Source organism: Balaenoptera acutorostrata, chromosome 1 (assembly GCF_949987535.1).
Source record: "Balaenoptera acutorostrata chromosome 1, mBalAcu1.1, whole genome shotgun sequence".
NCBI classification, from domain to species: domain Eukaryota; kingdom Metazoa; phylum Chordata; class Mammalia; order Artiodactyla; family Balaenopteridae; genus Balaenoptera; species Balaenoptera acutorostrata.
This window is the reverse complement of record NC_080064.1, coordinates 58,455,571-58,477,273: the sequence shown is the minus strand read 5'-3', so window position 1 is coordinate 58,477,273 and position 21,703 is coordinate 58,455,571. Positions and strand designations below refer to the sequence as shown.

Below are 21,703 nucleotides of genomic sequence, written 5' to 3'. Positions count from 1 at the left end.
TGCAGGTCTGTGCAGGCATTTGTAATTAGGGATCTGTGCTGAACCTAAGCACTTGGCCCATAATTGATTCACAACACAAATTCAGAGTACCCTTACATTGCTTCATTTCCTTTATAACACTTGCTGCCACCTTCCTTTTCTTGTTTTGTTTGTGGTTTCCCCCACTCCCACCCAACCCTGTCTGTCTGGAATGGAAGCTCCATGAAGACAGGGGCTTTGTTCATTTTTTTCACTGCTGATTCCCCAGTACTCAGAATAGTGCCTGGCACATAAAATATGTGCCTGGTAACATAGAATATTTTTTGAATAAATAAACAGACGTCCAAAGAATATCAATATCACCTGCCAAAGTTTTTATACTATTCTTGCCAGATTTCTATGCAAGGAGATAAATGCTCTACAACCTGATCTAATATCTTTTTTATGCCTAAAACTTTTAGGTATGCTTATCAATGGAAAATACTAAGTCATACTAACAAATAAAATGGGAGCTGGTTTGTATAAGAGAAAGAGCACAGACTTCAGGATTTGAAAATTGGATTTGAATTTTAGTCCAAACAAGTTCCTCAACCTCTCTGAGCTCCAGTTTTCCCATCTGTAAAATAGATACATAGCACTTACCTCAACAGGTTGTTTTGAAGATTGATAAAGATTTTGAAGATTGAAAAAGATGATGTATATGAAATTCCTAGCACATGGTAGACACTCAAATAATGGTATTTTTTAGGAAGAATTTTTGAGGTCTTGAGCCCCAGCACCAATTGAAATGAACATGTATCTAACCCAGAGCAAAAGCTGGCAAAATCTACCTAAACCAATCCTTAAATTCAATTTTAAGCAGATTTTTGTTTGATTATTTTCCTATGGAAAGCATGTGGCATATCTTACTGTCAAGAAACTTATGGCTGACACATGATTTTTCAGTATGGAGCATTCAAATGGATGATTAATAAAGACTACTCAACAAACCTAAGCAGTATTTTCTTACCAGAAGTAAGGTGTCCTTCAAAGATGGAAGCAATTAGAAGCCCAGAATTCTGAGTATCATGTTGAAATGATTGCAGTGTGACCTGGGGAACTTTTGAACAAAAAGAAAACAGTGTCAGCTTTTTACTTTTTGCACTCGGGTTACCCAATTTCCTAAGAGAGTTTCTTCACTTGTTTGGAGATGATTAAAGTAAACCAGTAACTTTAATAGGCTGGAAAGATGGAGTAAAAGCAAAAACCTGTGTGTGTGTGTGTGTGTGTGTGTGTGTGTGTGTGTGTGTGTGTGTGTGTGTCTTTTCTTCTTCTTTTTATTAAATTAGGTAAATCCTAAAGGAGGAAACATTCAAAGGACAATAAAAACTACCTAGGGTTTGTAAGACTTGAAGGTGTGTCCACTAATTTCATGAGGCTTCTAGGCAACAAATTCCAAGGAGCTTTATTTCATTCACCGAGCCAGAAAAAAACACACAACTGGTCTCTACTTGATTCCTTCCAATAGATGATGCAATAAAGTTTAGGTTTCCTTAAGAGCCTCCAAGATGTGTTACTTTTGCCTTTGCACAGTCTTAGAGATGCTGTTCGTGAACAGCCTCTTGGCTTCATATAAGAAGCCCAGTTTTGATTAGCAGACACTTTGAGGTTATAACATAAGGGTGGAATGCCATTAACGACTTCCCTCTGCTCCTTCCCCGTGGGCAAGGATCCTGGCCAGCCCTGTCTACCCATAAAGCCTGTCAGAACACTGCTAATGAAATCTTCTGACCAGGGTGGGGTCAGCTGCCTTGGTAGCTAACTTGTTTTCAGTCTGAACTCAGAAGAGTCCTGGATGGGCTTCCCTGGTGGCTCAGTGGTTAAGAATCCGCCTGCCAATGCAGGGGACACGGGTTTGAACCCTGGTTGGGGAAGATCCCACATGCTGCGGAGCAACTAAGCCCGTGCACCACAACTACTGAAGCCCGCGTGCCTAGAGCCCATGCTCCACAACAAGAGAAGCCACTGAATAAGTAGCCCGCACACCTCACCTCAATGAAGACCCAATGCAGCCAAAAAAATAATAATGATAATAATAAAATAAAATAAATAAATTTATAAAAGAAAAAAAAAAGGAGTCCTGGAGTTTCCTTACCCACCTCCTCCCTCCTGATAATTAAAAGCTGCCAGAGGTGACTTCAAGGACACAATTCTCCCAGCTGACAGAAGATATTCCTGAAAATGGTTCTAAGCTCTGGACCTCCAAGAGGGCCTCAAGCCCTATTTATTCAGTCATTCTGATTTCAGTGTTCAAATTCTTCTATTAAAAGAATTACTTTGGGGGCCAGGGAGAAATCACAACTTGAGGTGTCCTTAACTGCTACGGAGATATCATTGGCTTGTATAACATGCTATGTGGCCAGGGCAACTCTCTTTGAGAAAAATATCACAGAGTTCCGATAAAAAGATTCCTATGGGTCTTTGGAAATGTTTTAAAAAGGCTGATCTGGGTGCAAACACAGGCTCGATTGACGAGTAGTTTTCTAAGAACAATGGGTAGGGAATTTTAGAAGATGAAAACATCAGAAAAGCCAAAAGTTCTTTCCTGTGTTTTTATTCTCACTTCTCCACAGCAAGAGGGAAATGTTTCACTGTGAATTGTGACGAATCAGAAACTCTTTCTGGCTCCTCAATGCTTCACTACGTCTCTTTTTTCCATAAGTATGTGGTTGCATCCCCAGTGGTCAACAGCCAGGTTTATTCATCTAAATTAGTATTTTACAGGCTTATGTTCATTCTCAGGGAGCCCAAGCAGGAGTCTGCATCTACATTATTTTACAATTTTAAGAAAAATATTACATTAAAATGTAGCACAACTTTCAATTTTGCAAAATCATGGGTTTATAGCATATGCTGCTGGATTATTTTTGTTTTCACTTTTATTATTTTAAAATTAGCATTTTTATTAAAAAATAATATGTGGTGCTGTTGGCTTTTAATACAGGTTAATATAATTCTGTTGTATAAACTACAGGTGGTTATTTGGCAATGAAACATCAGTTATTAATTTGCATCACATAAAAATAATTTTCATATCTGACTAGGGCTTTATTAGCCCTAATAGAGACCAAACATAATCTTCCTTTAGAGTCGTTTTGTTATCATAGTTGCAAATCAACCAGGTGTATTAATTTAAATTAGATTAAAGTCATTTAAAAGAGATGCTTAATTATAAGAGGGTAATTTCACAAAGAATCAGATATCTGAAGTAAGACAATTTATAAACAAAACTGTCAGAGAAGAAATCAAGCCAATGACAAATTTTTTTATTAATGTTTATTGGAGTGTAGTTGCTTTACAATGTTGTGTTAGTTTCTGCTGTACAGCAAAATGAATCAGTTATATGTATATATGCTGTACCTATATCCACTCTTTTTAGATTTCCTTCCCATTTAGGTCACCATAGATCATTGAGTAGAGTTCCCTGTGCTATACAGTAGGTTCTCATTAGTTACCTATTTTATACGTGGTAGTGTATATATGTCAATGACAGAATTTTTAAGCGAAGGACTGAAATGAAGCCATATAGACTATTATCTTCATGACATACTGCCACCAAGTGGCTAGGTCATTTCTTCTTAAATCATACTTAATATTTTTCATTATAAAAGCAGTAACTATAGTAGGAGAAAATAATTTTAATACGAAAAATAAAAGAGAGAGGGAAGGGCTTCCCTGGTGGCGCAGTGGTTGAGAATCTGCCTGCTAATGCAGGGGACACGGGTTCGAGCCCTGGTCTGGGAAGATCCCACATGCCACGGAGCAGCTGGGCCCGTGAGCCACAATTGCTGAGCCTGCGCGTCTGGAGCCTGTGCCCCGTGACGGGAGGGGCCGCGATAGAGAAAGGCCCGCGCACCGCGATGAAGAGCGGTCCCCGCACCGCGATGAAGAGTGGCCCCCGCTTGCCGCAACTGGAGAAAGCCCTCGCACGAACCGAAGACCCAACACAGCCAAAAATAAATAAATAAATAAATAAATAAATAAGAAAATCCTTTAAAAAAAAAAAAAAAAAAGAGAGAGGGAAAAAAACTCTAATACATCCCCTTAATCCACCTGCCATGACTGAAAAACATTGTTTATATCAACACTAATCATCAGTGTATTGCCTAAAATGCTAGAAAAAATCTCATGGTATTTTCGTTATTTATTTAATATCTGCGGTGTTATGTCTGTAAAGAGACAGTTCTGTCCCTGCAGTGGAATATTAAATTATGCTTTATTACTCTCACAGCATATATTTGAGTATACTCAGAAACCCCAAATCATCTCTAATTTGGTAAGAATTTTTATATAACTTATACACACTGACATTGGACACTAGAGTTAGTCTTAACAGAAGACAGTATGTTTATAGGGAGTTTAGAATGGTTTTTAAAAAAGATGTAGTTTCTTGTTCTTGGACAAAACTAGAAGCATAACTACATTCTTTGGCCTACCAAATACCAGCTTAATTTAATCAAATCCACTCAAAAGGAATTAGTTTTAGCAATAATGTATTCCATCTGTTTCTTAGGGATAATGTCAAATCAGTCTCCTCAGCCTTTCCCTCTACGTCTACCATGGGGCAAAGTGTGTTTTGTTATTCTTTTAAAGTGATGATTTATTGAGTACTAATTATGTTCCAGATACTGTACTAGACTTTACATGCTTTCTCTCATTTAATCCTTACAACAACCCAATCAGGTAGATAGTACTATTGTCCTCATTTTATGGATGAGGAAACAAAGGCATAAAAAGGGTAAATGACTTGTCCAAAGTCACCTAGGTAGAGGTCCAAGAGTGAAAATTCCTACCTGGTTCTGGCATGTAATTTGTGCTGGTCACTGGCTCCATTAATTAATAATCTCACTTTTGTAGCAGGATGGCTCCAGGTGGGGTAGCTGAGTCAGCCTTGCAAGCAGTGCTCCCATGCTGAGACTTAGCCATTGCTCCCTGGAGGCTGGGCAGTGTGTTGGAGCTGCCTGGCCTTGTAGGGCTCAGAACCCACCACAATGGATGATGGTTGGGCTAACCCATTGAGCACTGATTCTCAGACTCTTCCAGCCTAGAGTTATCTTCTTCTGAACACCAACTATTTCCCTTTTATACAAGCAATACATGCTAATTATAGGATGCTTGAAAAGTATAGAAGAGTATGAAAAAGAAAATACAATTTTACATTTGTTCACAAACTAGAAACAATCATTTTTTTGCATTTGTTAACAGTCTTTTGTGTATATCTGTACCCTAGCTGAGATCATGCTCTTTACTAAATACTGTGTCTGGGATTTTAAAATTTAATATTATATCATGAACATTTTAAAATTTTATTAAAAATTGTTCAGAATCATCATACTAATGGCAATTTAATATTTCATGATGTTTGTACTCTGTTTATTCAATCATCCCCCATTGAGAAAGTGTATAGCTTGGTGATTTCAAACACCAGCTTTGGATTCAGATGAAACTTAGTTCAAATCCCGGCTCTACCACTTGGAGTTGCTAGACCCTGGGCAAGTTGCTTAACTGCTTTGTGACTCAGTATCTTCATTTGTAGAATTGGATAATAACAATGCTTCATTCATCAGGTTTGATGAGATAGTTCATACAAAGCGCTTAGTACCATGCCTTATACAAATTAAAAACTTAATAAGCGTTAGCTATGGCTATGATTGGACTTTTAGATTGTTACCAAATTTTTATAATTAGCTTTTAAATAAATATCATTGTACATAAGACTCCTTTCCATAGCTCTGCTTATTTCCTAAGGCTAGATTTCTATAAGTGGAATTACTGGGCCAAAGGGTATGGGTATTTATAAGGCTCCTTTGTTTATTTTTGTCCTTGCCAGTCTTGGTGTCAGAGCCACACTAATCAAGGCCTGCATCTTAGAGGTTTGACCAGAGCTGACACAGGGACCTTTCTAGACCTTTCTCTTTCAGAAGTTTCTAGATATTTAAGAAAGAGGAGCCATATTAAAGGTATGTTTTTCAAGTTAGTGAAGGTTTTTTTTCTATCTTGTTTTTCTTAAAACACAAACATCTCCTTTTGATTTCTTTCTTTCTATTCTCCTTCTTCTAATAATCTCAGCTATTCACAGCATTTACATGCTATCTCGCTAGGCCAGTTTAGCTCTATGGTTGGAATTCAATATTATTGGGCCAAGGGTGAAGATTTGACCCCAGTCCATGTCAGATGGCAAAGCAAAAGACAGTGGCCAGACCTATCAAATAGGCACCAGAAGCCCAGGGCAGAGAAAACAATACATCAGAACAAACTCTTTACCACACCTCAAAAAACAAGTCAAACGATGAATCATTTCATGAGTTACCATGTTATCCTTGCATATTAATGATAGGAGGTCGTGCCTAGGCATATTCAAGGGACCATCTTCATGCTTATATTCCTAGGCTGTAAGTACTTGGTACATAGAGAGTAAAGAAGGTAAGAAATATGTATATGGCAATCATATTGTTAAAGAGAAAGAATAAGAGAAGAAGCAGCAGCCACCTAGACATTTTCTCGAGTGACATGGACCACACAGAGGTGAGGGTCTGATGTCAAAGTGTAGCAAAATTCTATGTGCAAGAATGGGCAGCTTCCAAGTTTTACCCAGTGGTTTAGGATTCTTCAAAGGTGCAACCTTGCTGTCAAGCCAGCATGTACCTGTTCCTGAGTCTGAACAGTCTAGTGGACATTTGCCATTTTTCAGTTGCCCAGCAGCAGGACTTACTCTGTGGACATCCTAGGGTAGGTAGGAGGCCAGTAGGGCTTCCCACTGTGGTAGCCTCAATGGAGCAGAGACTCCCTCTCCCCACAGCCAGCAAGTAGCTGCAAGCAGATGACCTAAGCCTAGCTCATCAGATGCCCTCTTCCCCACCTCGCACAGGACACACAGCTCCAGGAAATCGCTTAGAATCCAATATGAGTGCAGCAGCTATATCCAGGGTCTGGTAACAGCAGCACCAGTGGAGTGTCCAGAGCACAGGGCAGGCAGTGGCAGTGACCACAGTGCCAGCTGCAGTTCTCACCAGATTCTTCCTAGGCTGCGATTTTGGCTGTGGTTCTAGTTCCTGCAGTCCCTTGGATCCTGCTCGTGATCATTTTGCCAGCCTTTCTACCACTTTCCAGCTATCTTTCCCATAATTCCCTTCCTGCTTAAGAGAACCAGATTTTATTTCTTTTGCTTGCACCTAATCGCAGTGAAAAACTGTGTAGTTGGTAAAAATTGCAATTGTTGGTAGTGGGTGGTTAGGTGAGGAGACATGGTAGGACAATAATGACCCCACAAAGATGACCATGCTCTAATCCCTGGAATTTGTGTAATAGATTACCTTATATGGCAAAAGGGATTTGAGATGGAGAGATGATCCTAAATTACAGGGGCAAAATTTCAAGGGTCTTTATAAGAAGGAGGCAGAAGGGTCAGAGAAAGAGATTGGCAGATGCTATACTTCTGGCTTTGAAGATGAAAAATGAGGCTGCAAGCCAAGAAATGCAGGCAGCCTCTAGAGTCTGGAAAGCACACTGAAACTGACTCTCTCCTAGAGCTTCCGGAAGGAACACAGTCTTGCCAATGCCTTGGTTTTAGCCCAGTGATATTTATTTTGGATTTCTCACGTCCATAACTGCTAGATAATACCTTTGTATTGTTTTAAGTTACTGAATTTAAGCTAACATTTTACAGAAGCAATAGGAAACTAATACAGAAGATTATTACTTCCTCATGAAAAAGCATAATCTTTATTCTCTATTACCGGATTGCAAACCTCAGAGAAATTGTGAAACTCTTATGAATTGCTTTCTATTCTACAAAACCCTGGTGGTTTATTAGGGACAGGACCCAAAGATTAAATAAAGCCAGATGAAGGGTCTAAAATGATTAGTATTTCAAGGAACATTGTGTATATGTTTAACCCAGTTTAGTAACCACAAATCTACAAATTTATAATCCATCTCAATATGAATGAATCAGAAATCTCTAATTACAAATGACAGAATTTTTGCAAGAGTACATTCTGTGGGCCACTCCTAATTTGCATTATATTTAATACCACCTATATTTGGTTCCATTGATATAACATTTGTTTTAGTGGCTAAAAAGCCACTAAAAGTCCTGGAAGATTAGTGAGAATCTTTGAGTCACTGGTAATGCAACAACAAACAGTATTTTGTGAGAACAAAGTATGATGTGGTTTAATATCTTGCTTATACTTGCCTTCCTCTGGAGAATTGTCAAAAAAAAAAAGAATATGATTTCTCTGGGAAACTTTTCTACTGCAAGTTGTAATTCAAGCAAGTTAATTAGTCATTATGAAATGTGACTGCCCTTCCCTCAGGCTTCTGACTTGTCTTTAAAGGGATTATAGAGCCTCTACCTTTTCTTCATTAAAAAGGGATCTGTATTACAATGCAGAATTGAAAAACATTCCTGCCAGGAAGACCTCTTCTCACATTGGTAGTAGGGAATTCATGTTCACATTTTCAGTGTTGGTTTTTTATGCTGACAAACCATCTTCTCCCCTTTGGGGCTCTTTCTGTACTGCTTAAAGGCCCCAGGAATTTTTACAGCGACTATCCAGGTTGGTGGTCTAGAAGCTGCCATTTCAGCAGCCCCTGGAGGTCTTCAGAGCCTCTGCCGAAACCTCACACCCAGAGGCAGGGGAGGGTGTAGGCAGAGGGGGTAATGTGGGACGTGATGGTTTACTGGAGCCTCGGTCCTGCATCCCGTGCTTCTTGGGATCCTGGGCTGCCAAGAGAGTTGGGGTGCCCAGTGACTGAGGAAGCGGTGGGCAGGAGTAGAGAGGGAACCGGACAGTACTAGAGAGAGTGGCCTGAGACTCTCATGTACCCACCCTTTTCTGGCCCCCAGAACCACTCTTACCAAGGCAATGGCTTGGGCACTCTGTTCTCCCCCTTTCTGTCCACATTTCCTACCCACACCCTTCATGACACTTCTCCCTCTTAAAGGGTGTGTCCAACTTCCAGAATACTGGTTTTTACACTTCACTGCAGAAGTATCACTAGACTAGAGGCTGAGGAATCTGTATTTTAAACTAGTACCAAGCATTTCTAATGTAGGTGGTCCACAGACCCCACTCTGAGAAGCATTGCTTTCAAGACATTTTCCTGAGCCAGGGCCAGCTGGAAAAACACACTATGCATTTCCCTGTGGTGCCTTGTCTTGGGCAAGGTCACCTTTCCCATCTATACTTTGTCCTCATCTCAGACTGCACTGTCCTATCCCAAGGTTTCTATTGTTTCATTCTCATCACTTTAACCCAAACGTGCTTCCACATCTTGTATTCATTGCCAAAGTAGAAATAGTTGATAGCATCTTACAGTTCCCTCTTCTCTCATTTATTTGCATTTCATAACAAGCATTACATTAAATGAAGTTATGTTGGCATATTAGCTAATGTGTAGAGGAGAATATGGTTAGGTGGCCCAGGGGAGGTTGACATGGCAGCCTCCTAGCTCTCTTAGGAAGGAGACCAGCAGAGCTACAGCGTGAGTGCTGGAATCCTACAGCCTGAGCTCTGCCCTGGCCCTACCATTTCCCAGCTTTATAATGTTCAGCCAACTGCTTAACCTCCCTGAGCCTCATCTCTTCATCTGCACAGTTGGAATAACAGTTTTATAGGGCTGCAGTGATGAGTAAAATCCTTATCGCAGTGCCCAACACACAATAAGCATCCAGTAAACGTTAGCTATATTATTTATTATCCTGAAGTCACCTGGATGCAGTCACTGAATTAGCCTCTTGTTATTATACCAGTATAGAAAAATGTGAGTCTCTAATCTAGAGAAATTTCTCCTATGTGATTGTTAAAGCCCAAGAGTAAGTAATCAACTAAGGTTGATTTTTTTTTTTTTCTTTTTTAGTACAGGAGTCCCCCCTTATCCAACGTTTTGCTTTCCTTGGTTTGTTACCTTGGTCAACTGGGTCCAAAAATATTAAATGGAAAATTCCAGAAATAATTCTTAAGTTTTAAATTGCACACCATTCTGATTAGTGTGATGAAATCTCATGTTGTCCAGCTCTGTCCCACCCCAGATGGGAATCATCCATGGATCTGGCCTGTTAGTCACTTAGTAGCTATCTTGGTTATCAGAACACCGTCTTGGTTATCATGGTGCTTGTGTTCAAGTGACCCTTATTTTACATGATAATGGCCCAAAGTACAAGTGTAGTGATGCTGGCAATTTGGATATGCCAAAGAGAAGCCGTAAAGTGCTCCCTTTAAGTGAAAAGATGCAAGTTCTCGACTTATTAAGGAAGGAAAAATAATCCTATGCTGAGGTTGCTAACTTGTACGGTAAGAATGAATCTTCTATCCTTGAAATTGTGAAGAGGGAAAAAGAAATTTGTGCTAGTTTTGCTGTCATACCTGAAACTGCGAAAGTTACAGCTATAGAGTGTGATAAGTGCTTAGTTAAGATGCAAAAGGCATTAAATTTCCATAAGATATTTTGAAAGAGACTATGTTCACATAGCTTTTACTATAGTATATTGTTATAGTTGTTCTATTTTATTACTAGCTATTGTTGTTAATCTCTTGCTGTGCCTAATATAGAAATTAAACTTTATCATAAGTGTGTATGTACTGGAAAAAAAACATAGCATATATAAGGTTCAATACTATCCATGGTTTCAGGCACCCACTGGGGGGCTTGGAATATATCTCCCACCTGTAAGGGGGGACTATTGTGTAAGGCTTTGTTTTCCATTGAAGTCTAAATACTCTAAGGAAGGAAAAGGTAACACGTCATTTAACCCTTATTATAATTGAGTTCCTTTGGTTTCTTTTGGAGACCAGGTTTTTAAAGACCAAGGAAAGGCACTATCCAGAGGGAAAGTGATACAGAAGAATGCTAGGGGCCTGCAGGAAAAGCCATACCTACTTCATGATTTGTCCTGCTGTGCCATCTGGGCATAATTTTGAAAACACATTGTTTCAGGATGAATCAATTTAGTGATACACATATGAGAATTTTAGAGAACAAAAACAGGAAATTCCTGCATAGAGGGTGAAGTATTGCCTGGGCTGTGTTTCTTCATAAATAAATAAACCTTAATTACTGGGAAAGTTTAGCCAAAAAACCCCATTATTAAACAAGTTGGTTATGAAACAATTCAAACTTCAGTTGTGAGGTTTGATTCTTACTGCTTGTATTTCTATATTTATAATGTTATATACTTTTTATTATACTTTTGTATTGGCTGTCTTCTCTAGAATTAAGGGATCTTTGTCTCCTTTGCTCACTGAGGTTCTGCAAGTACCTAGCAAGTGCCTGGTGCATGGTAGAGGATACATGAATACTTCATGAACAACTTAAATGAATTGCTGTCTTTTCATGGATACCTTTTTAAAAAGAAATTGATATTAAAGATTTACTGAAAAGCAGTTTGGCAACTTGCATCAAACATCTTAAAATGTGCTTAACTCTTGATCCAAAAAGACCTAAAGACATAAGGAGAGTTCATATACAAAGCTATTCAAAGAAGTTTATTGATAACGGAAAAAATGCAATAACCTAGATATTGTTTAAATAGAGAAATGATTAAATGGTACTACATCCATAAACTGGAATGCACCCATTAATAGGTTTTCAAATTCAACAAAGTAGATTAAGTAAGAAAGTCAGGATATAAAACAGTACATATACCACAGCATCAACCATTTAAAAAATATGTGCATAGGAAAAAACTAGTATTAAATCCATTAAAATGTAAACAACACATTTCTAGTTTGCATATTACAACAGACTTGCATTGCTTTTACAAATAGAAAAAAAGATAAGTTTTTGAAAAGATTTAATACTAGCACTTTCCCTAACACACTTTCCCTGTTTCTTCTTTAATGTGTCTTAGAAAGGAATTTGTACCAAGAGAATAGTTTATGGTTCCTCTTAGCTAACATGTTAAACATGGATAGATGCAAGTTTTCAGGGATATTTCATCTTAACTGGCATTTTTGCCTCTTAAGTGGTTTTTTCCCCCCTTAGAAAACAAAGACTTTACGTTTAGAATTGTTGCGGGGTAGCTGATGTTCCTGTTCCTTCTATGTGAGGTTTACGGCCTTTACTTTTAAAGGAGAACATTTGTGGTCCTATACAGTAGTCCCTTGGTATCTATGGGGGATTAGTTCCAGGACCCCCCCCCCACCCCCGCGGATACAAAAATCCGAGGAAGCTCGAGTCCCTTAATTAAAATGGAGTAGTATTTTCCCATAACCTATGCACATCCTTCCGTATACTTTATTTTTTTTTTTCAAACATCTTTATTGAAGTATAATTGCCCCACAATAGTGTGTTAGCTTCCGCTCTACAACAAAGTGAATCAGCTACACATATACAATACGTTCCCATCTTCCGTATACTTTAAATCATCTTTAGATTATTTGTAATGCCCAGTACAATGTAAATGCTATGTAAATAGTTGTAAATACAATGTAAATGCTATGTAAATAGTTGCTGGTGTGAGGCAAATTCAAGCTTTGCTTTTGGAACTTTCCAGACTTTTTTTCCCCAAATATTTTCTATCTATGGTTGGTTGAATTTGTGGATGTGGAACCCATGAATATGGAGAGCTGACTGTACTTAACCTCTAGGATATTTTAGTAAGCTGTTCCTCCACTTTGATGTATAGTTGACCCTTGAACAACACAGAGGTTGGGGTGCTGACCCTCCACACAGCCAAAAATCCCCGTATAATTTATAGTTGGCCCTCAGTATTCTTGGTTCCACTGCATCCCAGTTTTGCACCCATGGATTCAACCAACCACAGATTGTGTAGTACTGTAGCATTTATTGAAAAAAATCTGTGTATAAGTGAATCTGCAGAGTTCAAACACATGTTGTTAAAGGGTCAACTGTAATTGGTTAAAGAAAGAAATTGATGAGATTACTGAGGGCTGGTGGTGAGGAAGAAAACTCGTGTTCTCCTTTAACTGCTGTTTACCCACTAGCAATGAAGCAAATCATGCTTCAGTTTCCTCATTTGTAAAATGATGCCAATTACACTACCAAATATGACTAATGTAAAGATCAAACAAGCTTTTGTATAGTAGTACTTTGTGAGTGGTAAGTAAATGTTAATTATCAATTTGAATAATCTTGCTAAACAATTCTAGATTTCATTAAAATAGATTATCAACTAAATTCTGACTATTCTAAAATGGCATCTAAAGTCCTAAGAATTTTAACAATATCAACTTAAAACAGAATACCTTAAATTAAAAAATTACTTTAAAAAAAGAGAACTGATAACCAGTATTGTAAATTATTCCCTTAATAATGTGTTTCTGAGATTTTGGCAGTAGGGGGCACCAAAAGAACTTCTTAGCTTGTCTGGCTCTTGGCACCTTCTACTTATTTGGTGTCCATCAATATTTATAATGTATGTCAAAGTGTTTTGAAAACATAAAACACAATTCCAAGATGTTGTATTATAGTAAGAACGATATTAACAATGCTGTGATTACAATTAAGTACCTCAGTTCTGAAAAAAAATTTTTTAATCTAGTGTATAAGCTACCTACAGTAGGGAGACATCTTCAGGATAATGGGGCCACTATGGAGTATTATGAAAATTACTATAGATTCATTTTATTATTTGCTTACAATTGAGTCTATTTGGCTAAGATTTTATTGAACGACATGTAAATGACTAGAAAATTAGACGAATAATATTAAGAGCAGGAAAATACCTAAAGGTAATAGCTCAGCTAGATTTTATTGAGAAGAGAATTACGTAATCCCATGCATACTAAACAAGCACCCCCAGGTGGTTTTTATTGGTTTTTATGCCCTGGAATGTTTGAGAACCATTACATAAATTGTAGTCAGCCTTAACAAAATCAAAGGAAAATGACAATTTAAATGTTATCACCTGCCCTAGAATAGTTTTGTCGATTTTGATAGAAATTAAGGAGAAAAAAATATATACTTAGAAAAGAGACAGAAGTCAAAAGAGAAGCCTAAGAGATTAAATATATAAATACACTCACCTACTTCAGGAGTTTTATGAAAAAAGGGTGAACTCCAGGACTGCCAGTACCTTTTAGCTTTTTCTTGACATCTTACTTGAAATACGTACTTAGTGTTTGGCTGCAAGTAGAATTCTGACTGTTGCACGTATGTAAAATTGGTGTCAAATTCTTTAACCTAAAATGGATGAATAACCATAGTGAAATACCATAAAGAAATGATGCAGTGTGCTTTTAAAACAATTATTCCATTTAGCAGAAATGTATGGACACTTATTATGTTCCAGGACCCTGGGAAAACAGAGAGGAATAGGCTACTTTGTATAAAAGATGGCCAAAGATAATCAAATACATGTTATTTAACCTTAAAAGTGAAATACATGTTGCTTAGTGTTTGACAACTCTTTCAAGCTTTTAAATATCAAGAAATTCCAAAATGTAATATATTCTTAATTTTGGAACAGCTGATTTTAATAGGGTGGGAGAAAGGGGGACATAATAGCAATTGTTTGAATTCAGTCTTTCTTCCCTCCTCTCTCTCTCTCTCTCTGCAGTTGCATATTTAGATCAATAGTTCTTCCTGAATGATGAAATAATTTCACTTGTGAATGATGACTTTTGGAAACAATTACCTACAAACTAAGCTGTTAAATTGGTCCTTATTGCAGATCTATGCATTCTACAAGGATATATGTATCCTTTCTCATATATATATGAGAAAACAAAACATTTAAGACTGTTGAAACGTGAAAATCCAATGGAAGATAAGCAAGAAAATAGCTGAAGGATAAACTTAAAAATCATTTTTCTGGGACTACAACCTGCTATAAAATATAATGAAAAAGGACCCCCAGACAAGCTGGTTCAGATGGGAGAGAAAAACCAAGGCATTTACACAGCGCCTTAGTGTGTTGTAATAGTGGATCTACTGAAAAAAGTGAAGCACATTTGAAACGTAAACATAAAAAAAGTCTAGAAATGCATTTATTCAGCCACTGGGAGAAAATAGTTACCATGAAAGAGAAAGTTAAAACTATCACGATTAAAACACACACACACACACACACACACACACACACACACACACACACAAAACAAGGTATACATGTCATTTAGAGATTCTAATGTTTTTTGTTTTTTTTTTAAAGGTCAAGTTTTGTTTTTTTTTTTAATTTATTTATTTATGGCTGTGTTGTGTCTTCGTTTCTGTGCGAGGGCTTTCTCTAGTTGTGGCAAGCGGGGGCCACTCTTTATCGCGGTGCACGGGCCTCTCACTATCGTGGCCTCTCTTGTTGCGGAGAACAGGCTCCAGACGCGCAGGCTCAGTAGTTGTGGCTCACGGGCCCAGTTGCTCTGCGGCATGTAGGATCTTCCCAGACCAGGGCTCGAACCCGTGTCCCCTGCATCGGCAGGCAGATTCTCAACCACTGCACCACCAGGGAAGCCCTAGAGATTCTAATGTTAAAACCCAGTCTTAACATAAATCTTTAAAACTTGCAATGCATTGAAAATGTAAAAATCATAAAAATATCTGTTTTGGGCTATCACGTTTCCTGAAAGATATCATTCAGAGTTTCCGTAAGCCACATTTCTACCCACGGCCCTTGAAATTTTCTGCTCTTCTAAATATGACTGAAGGCCCCTAGAGTCTACTGGGATCCAGGAGAGATTTTATTAGTGCCAAAAGTTTGACTTCCATATGCACCCTGCTTCATATGAGCTTCTTTTGGAGGGGAGTTGCTGTTCTCCAATATGTCTCTTGCCATTATGTTTATAGATAAGTCCTCTAAGAAGAGATATACCCTAAAGTACAGCCAGAATTCTAAAAGAGAAAGAAGAATTTTATGGAACTGTTAACAGTTGTTTCTACTAAGAGGCCAACCAGGTGTCTGCTTAGGGCCTTGCAAGCTGAATATGGTACCTTCAAAATGACACTTTCAGAGGCTACAATGGACATTGAGAGAGCTGGACCTAACTGTGTTCCTATGCAGAGGGTATGACCTCAAGGGCCAGAAATATAACTTTATTTTTATAGCAGCTGCTTTCTTTTTAGAGCCTCAATTCTGAAGGCGTGAGGCCTGGAAACTTAATCTCCATCATTTTGAGGTACCTCTTTTCTTAGGGTTACACCTAAATTTCTGGGAGCACCCTTGGGTGAAGGGGAGAATCTCAACCTATTCAGAGTTCTATAATCCCAACTTCCTCTGACTCCCAACCTGGGGCATGGCCCAGAATGAGGGGTCCTGCTCAGTAACCACCCAAGTCTAAACTCTTTTTATTCTCCCCCCTTACCAACCTCTTCCCCTCACCCATTTCCTCCTCTCTCTGCTGAGGAATCTTTATCTAGTGTTTGGTGTGAGAGGGAAGGGGGATGGGGATTGAGAAACCCAGTCATGACTAATCACATGTTCTTACAAGTCTTCTGTTCTATACTAGCATTGACACTTTTGAAATGCAAAGGCCAAGGATTTGAACCTTGGCTATCTGCCTGCTGTTCTAGTAGCCATTCCAGGAAAAAAATGAATGCTTGGTTTTGTGCAGCCCATGAGCTAAGAAGAGTTTTTACATTTTTTAAATGGTTGAAAGAAAATCCAAAGAAGACTATTTCAATGATGCATGGAAATGATCTAAAATTCAAATTTCAGTGTCCAAAAGTAAAATTTTACTGGAACACAACAATGTCCATTCATTTACATATTGTCTATGGCTGCTTTCATGCTACAAATGCAGAGTTGAATAGTTGGGACAGAGATCTTATGGCCTGCAAAGCCTAAATTGTTTACTATTTGGCCCTTGAATAAAAAGTTTGCCAATACCCTGGTCTAGCTTAATCAGAGACTCGAGTCACTGTTAATCCATTCACTTGAACTTCTAGTCAAGATTTCCCTACTTTACTATCACTGCTATTGGCACCATTGAAGGCAAATAATAATAATACTAATAGCTAATGTGTCAAAATATTATCTGTGGGAACCAGACATTATAAACATCAATGGAAATACAAAAATGATTATGGAAATGTCCTGTCTTCCAGGGCCTCATAGTTTAAGGATGGAAAATACACGTGTAAACAGGTAAATACATACAACATGGCAAATGTTCCTGAGATAAGGTACACAGAAGTGGGCAAAGATGCCAGGGAGGTAGGGAGACAGTCCATGAAGATAACTAACAAGTAGATATTCTCCCCATGGTGTCAGCCTTGCAGGTTCACCAGAAGGACTGGCTGATACCTCGTAATCTATATGCAGCTTAGCTAAAAACAGCTGAAAACACCCTCAATGCACTGATTTTGATTTTCAGGTGGGCATCCTTGGCTCGACCACACCTGCTGCATGGCTCTCCTGGAGGTTAAGATGAAGCGGAACAGTAACAGCCAGCATTTACTGAACATTAACTCTATTCCAGGCTCTGGGCTAGCTTCTTCCATCATTTGATCACCCCCCAAACCATATGAGGTAGGTGCTTATCTTATCCCTCTTTTAGGTGTGGTAATAATGAGGCCCAGAGAAGCTAGGGAACTTGCCCAAGGCTGCACAACCAGAAAGTGACAGAGCAAGGCTTTGAACTCTAGAGCCTATGTGCTGAGCCACAAGGCTTTCTGCATAGCTGTCTGCCGCTTTGAAGTAAAGAGCTTCCCTCCATCAGTTATCTGATGCAGGCAGAGCTGAGGTGGAAGAGCAAATCGGTAGTCCTTTGTGTCTGCCCACTCTTCCTGACTCTCGCTTCCTGTCTCCTTACAAGGAGGTAAAGACAACATTTTATGCATGATCCAGATGAAACTGATGGGTAACAAATGTAAAAAACAAAGCATCATTCTGGCTGTTACCAACTGGACTTGGGTCATCTGTGTAAGTAATTACATTTGGAGGAATCATGGTAAAAGGGATAGGATACAGATTTTGAATTGAAACTGGTTCCTTCATTTTCCAAACATTTTTGGGGTGCCCAAAGTGATGTAGGGTCTGTAAGAGGCACTAAGTTACTAACACTGTAAGCTTGGAGAACCTGGCTTAAGCTCTTTTCAAGCCCTATGTCCTCATTTCGATGATGGAGCTGATACTACCTATCACAAAAGATTGTGATGAAGATGAAATGAGGTAACAAATATTCTTTCAGCTCCTTCATTTGCCTGCTTCTGATAAAGAGAAGGTTTTGAAAAGGGAGCTCAGATTTACCTCTGAGTTACCAAGTCTCACAGTGGCATATGTAGCACCACCAAGGGGAGCAGAGAACAAGAATTTCAACAAGAAAACAGTTGGTTTCTGAGAATCTATTCAGAGATACTGATACTGTAACTCCTTTCTATTTTCTAAACATTCTTATAGCTTATTACTTCCTCCTAATTATGCCAAATAAAGAAATTTCATATTCTCAATATCATCCTATGACCCTGACACTACCCAGGTGTCTTATTAGAGTAAAGCCTCATCCACTCAAAATCTAGGATGAGAGTTTCATTTGGGTTGTTTTCAAATTTACCTAAATTCCACATATGCAAAAGATTGGCTGTGAAGTTTTTAATCTTGCTTGTCCTAGGCTTCAAGCATGGGGTTGCTGTGCACACAAATGCTGCAGTTATTTAGTCAACGAGTCCAGCAGGATCTTCATTTGGTTACTGACCAAATGTTGCAGAACATGGACTTGCATCCAAGTGTAATCTAAACAACTAAAAGGTCACATTTCTCATGTACATTAACAAGGGTAAATAAACAACTTGGCATCGGGGATTTCTTTTTAAAGAGCAGTCTTTAGAGCATGTCATGAAATCAGTATAGTTTTACCCTCATTTTCTTGACACTCTTTAAACATATTGTACTACAGCAAAGCCAGTATCGTTTATGTTCAGAATGATGAAGACTTTGGAGCCATGCTAATCACCAGAAAATAAATACATATCATTTCACTTAACTCTCTGAAAACTGGTAAATTCATACATGACACATAACTATTAATTAAGCAAAGCCATAAACTCCATTCCGTAATTATTTTGACTAAATGGCAGTTTATTGTACTTAAAAATAATAAAATGGCATTTGTTTTCAAATACACTAAAATTGGTACTTTTTCTTCAGTCAGGCTAGTGTTACCCTGTAGTTCAAATTAGTGAGTTTTTATTATAATGTTCACAGGTGCTGTCATGTGATGTGGTTTTATTAATGAACCTTGTACCTATGCCTCTCCTAAGACGCTTGCTAACTTATCATTGGTATTTAAGGATGGTTAGTTTGCCTAGACATTCACTTTTTACCTTATGCTCATCTAAGACTAATATAGTAACAAATTTTACATTTTGGATTGAACATTTTTCATTTAAAAAGAGACACCCATAAATCTGAAGCTTTTTGAACAGATTTTATTTCCCCTGATGGCTGTTAAATTTCAGCATAGAATACTTACATTTTATATTCATAATCACTGATATAAATCTCACCCTAAGAGACAGTGAATTACAAGGAGCTAAACAGATGAATCTGTCCTAGTTGGACATTTGTCTATTTAGCAGTTTACAAAAGGCAAGAGACCTTTTCAGGAAACACCTCTCTATTTGGAAGCATCATTATTAAAAGTAGAGTGGTTTGAATATTACATGAACAATCAGATAAAAACATGTAAAATAGATCATTATACATCCACTGTCGTCACTGACTATTGGCTGGCTTTTCTTTCACTCACTTACATGCAAAAGAATAGTGAAAGTTAGCTTACGTTCCAAGTTTGGTTTGTTGCAGCCTTGTATCTCATTTCACAGGAAACCTTTTCAATTGATGTTTGACTATTCCAGTGGATTACGGTTTTGGGCACTGTAGTGTTTATATCCTCAGCCCTGGAAATAATGGATGCAGAAGGTATCACTAAAGAAAAACAAAAACAGAAATCCAGCAGCTTAAAACTTGCCTAGGGAGAAATCAATATTTTTTCATCAATATTTAGACATGTTAAAACTCAAAGTACCAAAAAAAAAAATCTCATGATCTAATTAACATGAAATTTTTATTGTTTTCTAATCTATTATGTAGGAGAAAACTGCTGTTCTTAAGTAAAATTCTATTCCACCCATTCTCCATTTCTGTTAAATGGAACTCTGTCTTGTCCTTTCCCACCTCATACTCCCCTGTATTCTGAACTAATGAAATTCTGAAGCCTGGCTTATTAACAAAAGAATGTAAAAAGGAGGTAAAGAAGATCTCTTCTTTCCCGCATCTGTTTAGGGAGAAATGATGTTTTGCAACCTAAATTTAGTTCAGAGTATCTAATTTGGTAAGATGTAAAATTAAGATTGTTCACAATAATATTTTTATTCTCTTGTGTCATAGGGAAACTTGTATGAATATTTATATCTATTGCTAACTTGTTTTGTTATCTATTAAAATAAATCTGTACTTGAAAGTATGATTTGAACAAGGAGTCTTACAAGACTCTAAGACTTTACAAATTATTGCTGTGTTCTGTGATTATGATTTTCAAAAGGAAACTGAAATTCTGATTGGTTATCTTACTAGTTATTTTTTGTACTAGGTGTAATGGTGTAACTGGAAGCTCTGTATTTCTAAACTGTGTAAATTCTTGTAAATTTGTTCTGTCTGAACAGAATAAAATCATGGGCACTTCCCATTTCTCCTATATGCATAGTAGAACAGTGAAAACCTATAACTTTGTTAGACGTATTATTTAACAAAGAACTCAAGAGCCTGTGTGTGTGTTTTTAGAGGCCATTATTACAGCTTAATATTCTCTATGAATTAGTTTCCTTTTTGTTTATTCTAAGTTTATAAAGTATTCTTTGGGAAATTTGTTTTATTTTCAATGAATAATATTATCTAAAATTATGTGCACAGATATATGATTTATAGAAAAATATAAAAATTAAAGATTTGCTTTCTAGTAGCACTGACCTAAAATAAAATCCTTGGGCTAAACCCAGTATAGAACATAAGTAGTAGTAGCAGGATTAATCTAATTAAAGAGCTTACCATACTGAAGTTTTATCATCTGAATTCCATAGGTGGTTTCCTTTTGCTAGTTTAAGCTTCTTGTAATGAGAATCAGAATTCAGAGATTTCTAGAGTCAAGGAAGTGGATCTCCAGGGCTCTGAAACCACTTGGGACCATTTAAGCACCCTCAAGGCTACAAATTACCTACCCCCTCCTGTCTCCCACCTCTGAGTGTGACCTGCCACAGACGTAACAGCACAAGCATTCCGAGACCCTTTTTCAGAAAGAAATATTCTGGGGAGGAAGCGAAAGTCTGCTTAGTCCTATGAGAAATGCAGATAGAACAGTAAGTCTGGTTTAAGATAGAGTCTTAGCACAGAGCAGATCAATGCAATAGAGATCTGACGGTTTAGGTTTGAATGAGCTTATATTTTTCAAATAAAAACATGTTATGTAATATGTACTTGAACATTAGTTTGTTACACAAGACTCAGAATGTTGAATTTTTGCTCTCATTGCTTTGGTTTCATACATTCCAATTAGATCTTACATTTTTTTAAAAAACCGTCAATTCCATTGTAGATGCCATATCTTTAGTTTCCACTTATATTGAAATAAAGAACCATATTGTAGTTCTTTGGTATCTTTCTAACAACATGTATTTACTTATAATTATTCAGTGGGGAGAACTAATGTTCAAAATGGCAGCCAGAAGGCACTGCATTTTCCGTATTGAAACTTATTTCTCTATAAGAGAAGTTTAAGCATTCCTCTCACAT

At 37.7% G+C, this 21,703-nt stretch overlaps 1 protein-coding gene across 1 annotated transcript in view; it reads right to left on the bottom strand.

The window, feature by feature from the left end:
• The window catches only part of IL23R (interleukin 23 receptor), a 54,225-nt gene that overhangs the window by 8,260 nt on the left and 24,262 nt on the right, over nt 1-21,703 (bottom strand). The window contains exons 6-8 of the mRNA XM_007164296.2: nt 19,698-19,843; nt 14,010-14,166; nt 989-1,078 (exon numbers count right to left, since the gene is read on the bottom strand). Coding sequence (XP_007164358.2) covers nt 989-1,078; nt 14,010-14,166; nt 19,698-19,843 — 393 coding nt within the window. The remainder of the gene's footprint in view (nt 1-988; nt 1,079-14,009; nt 14,167-19,697; nt 19,844-21,703) is intronic.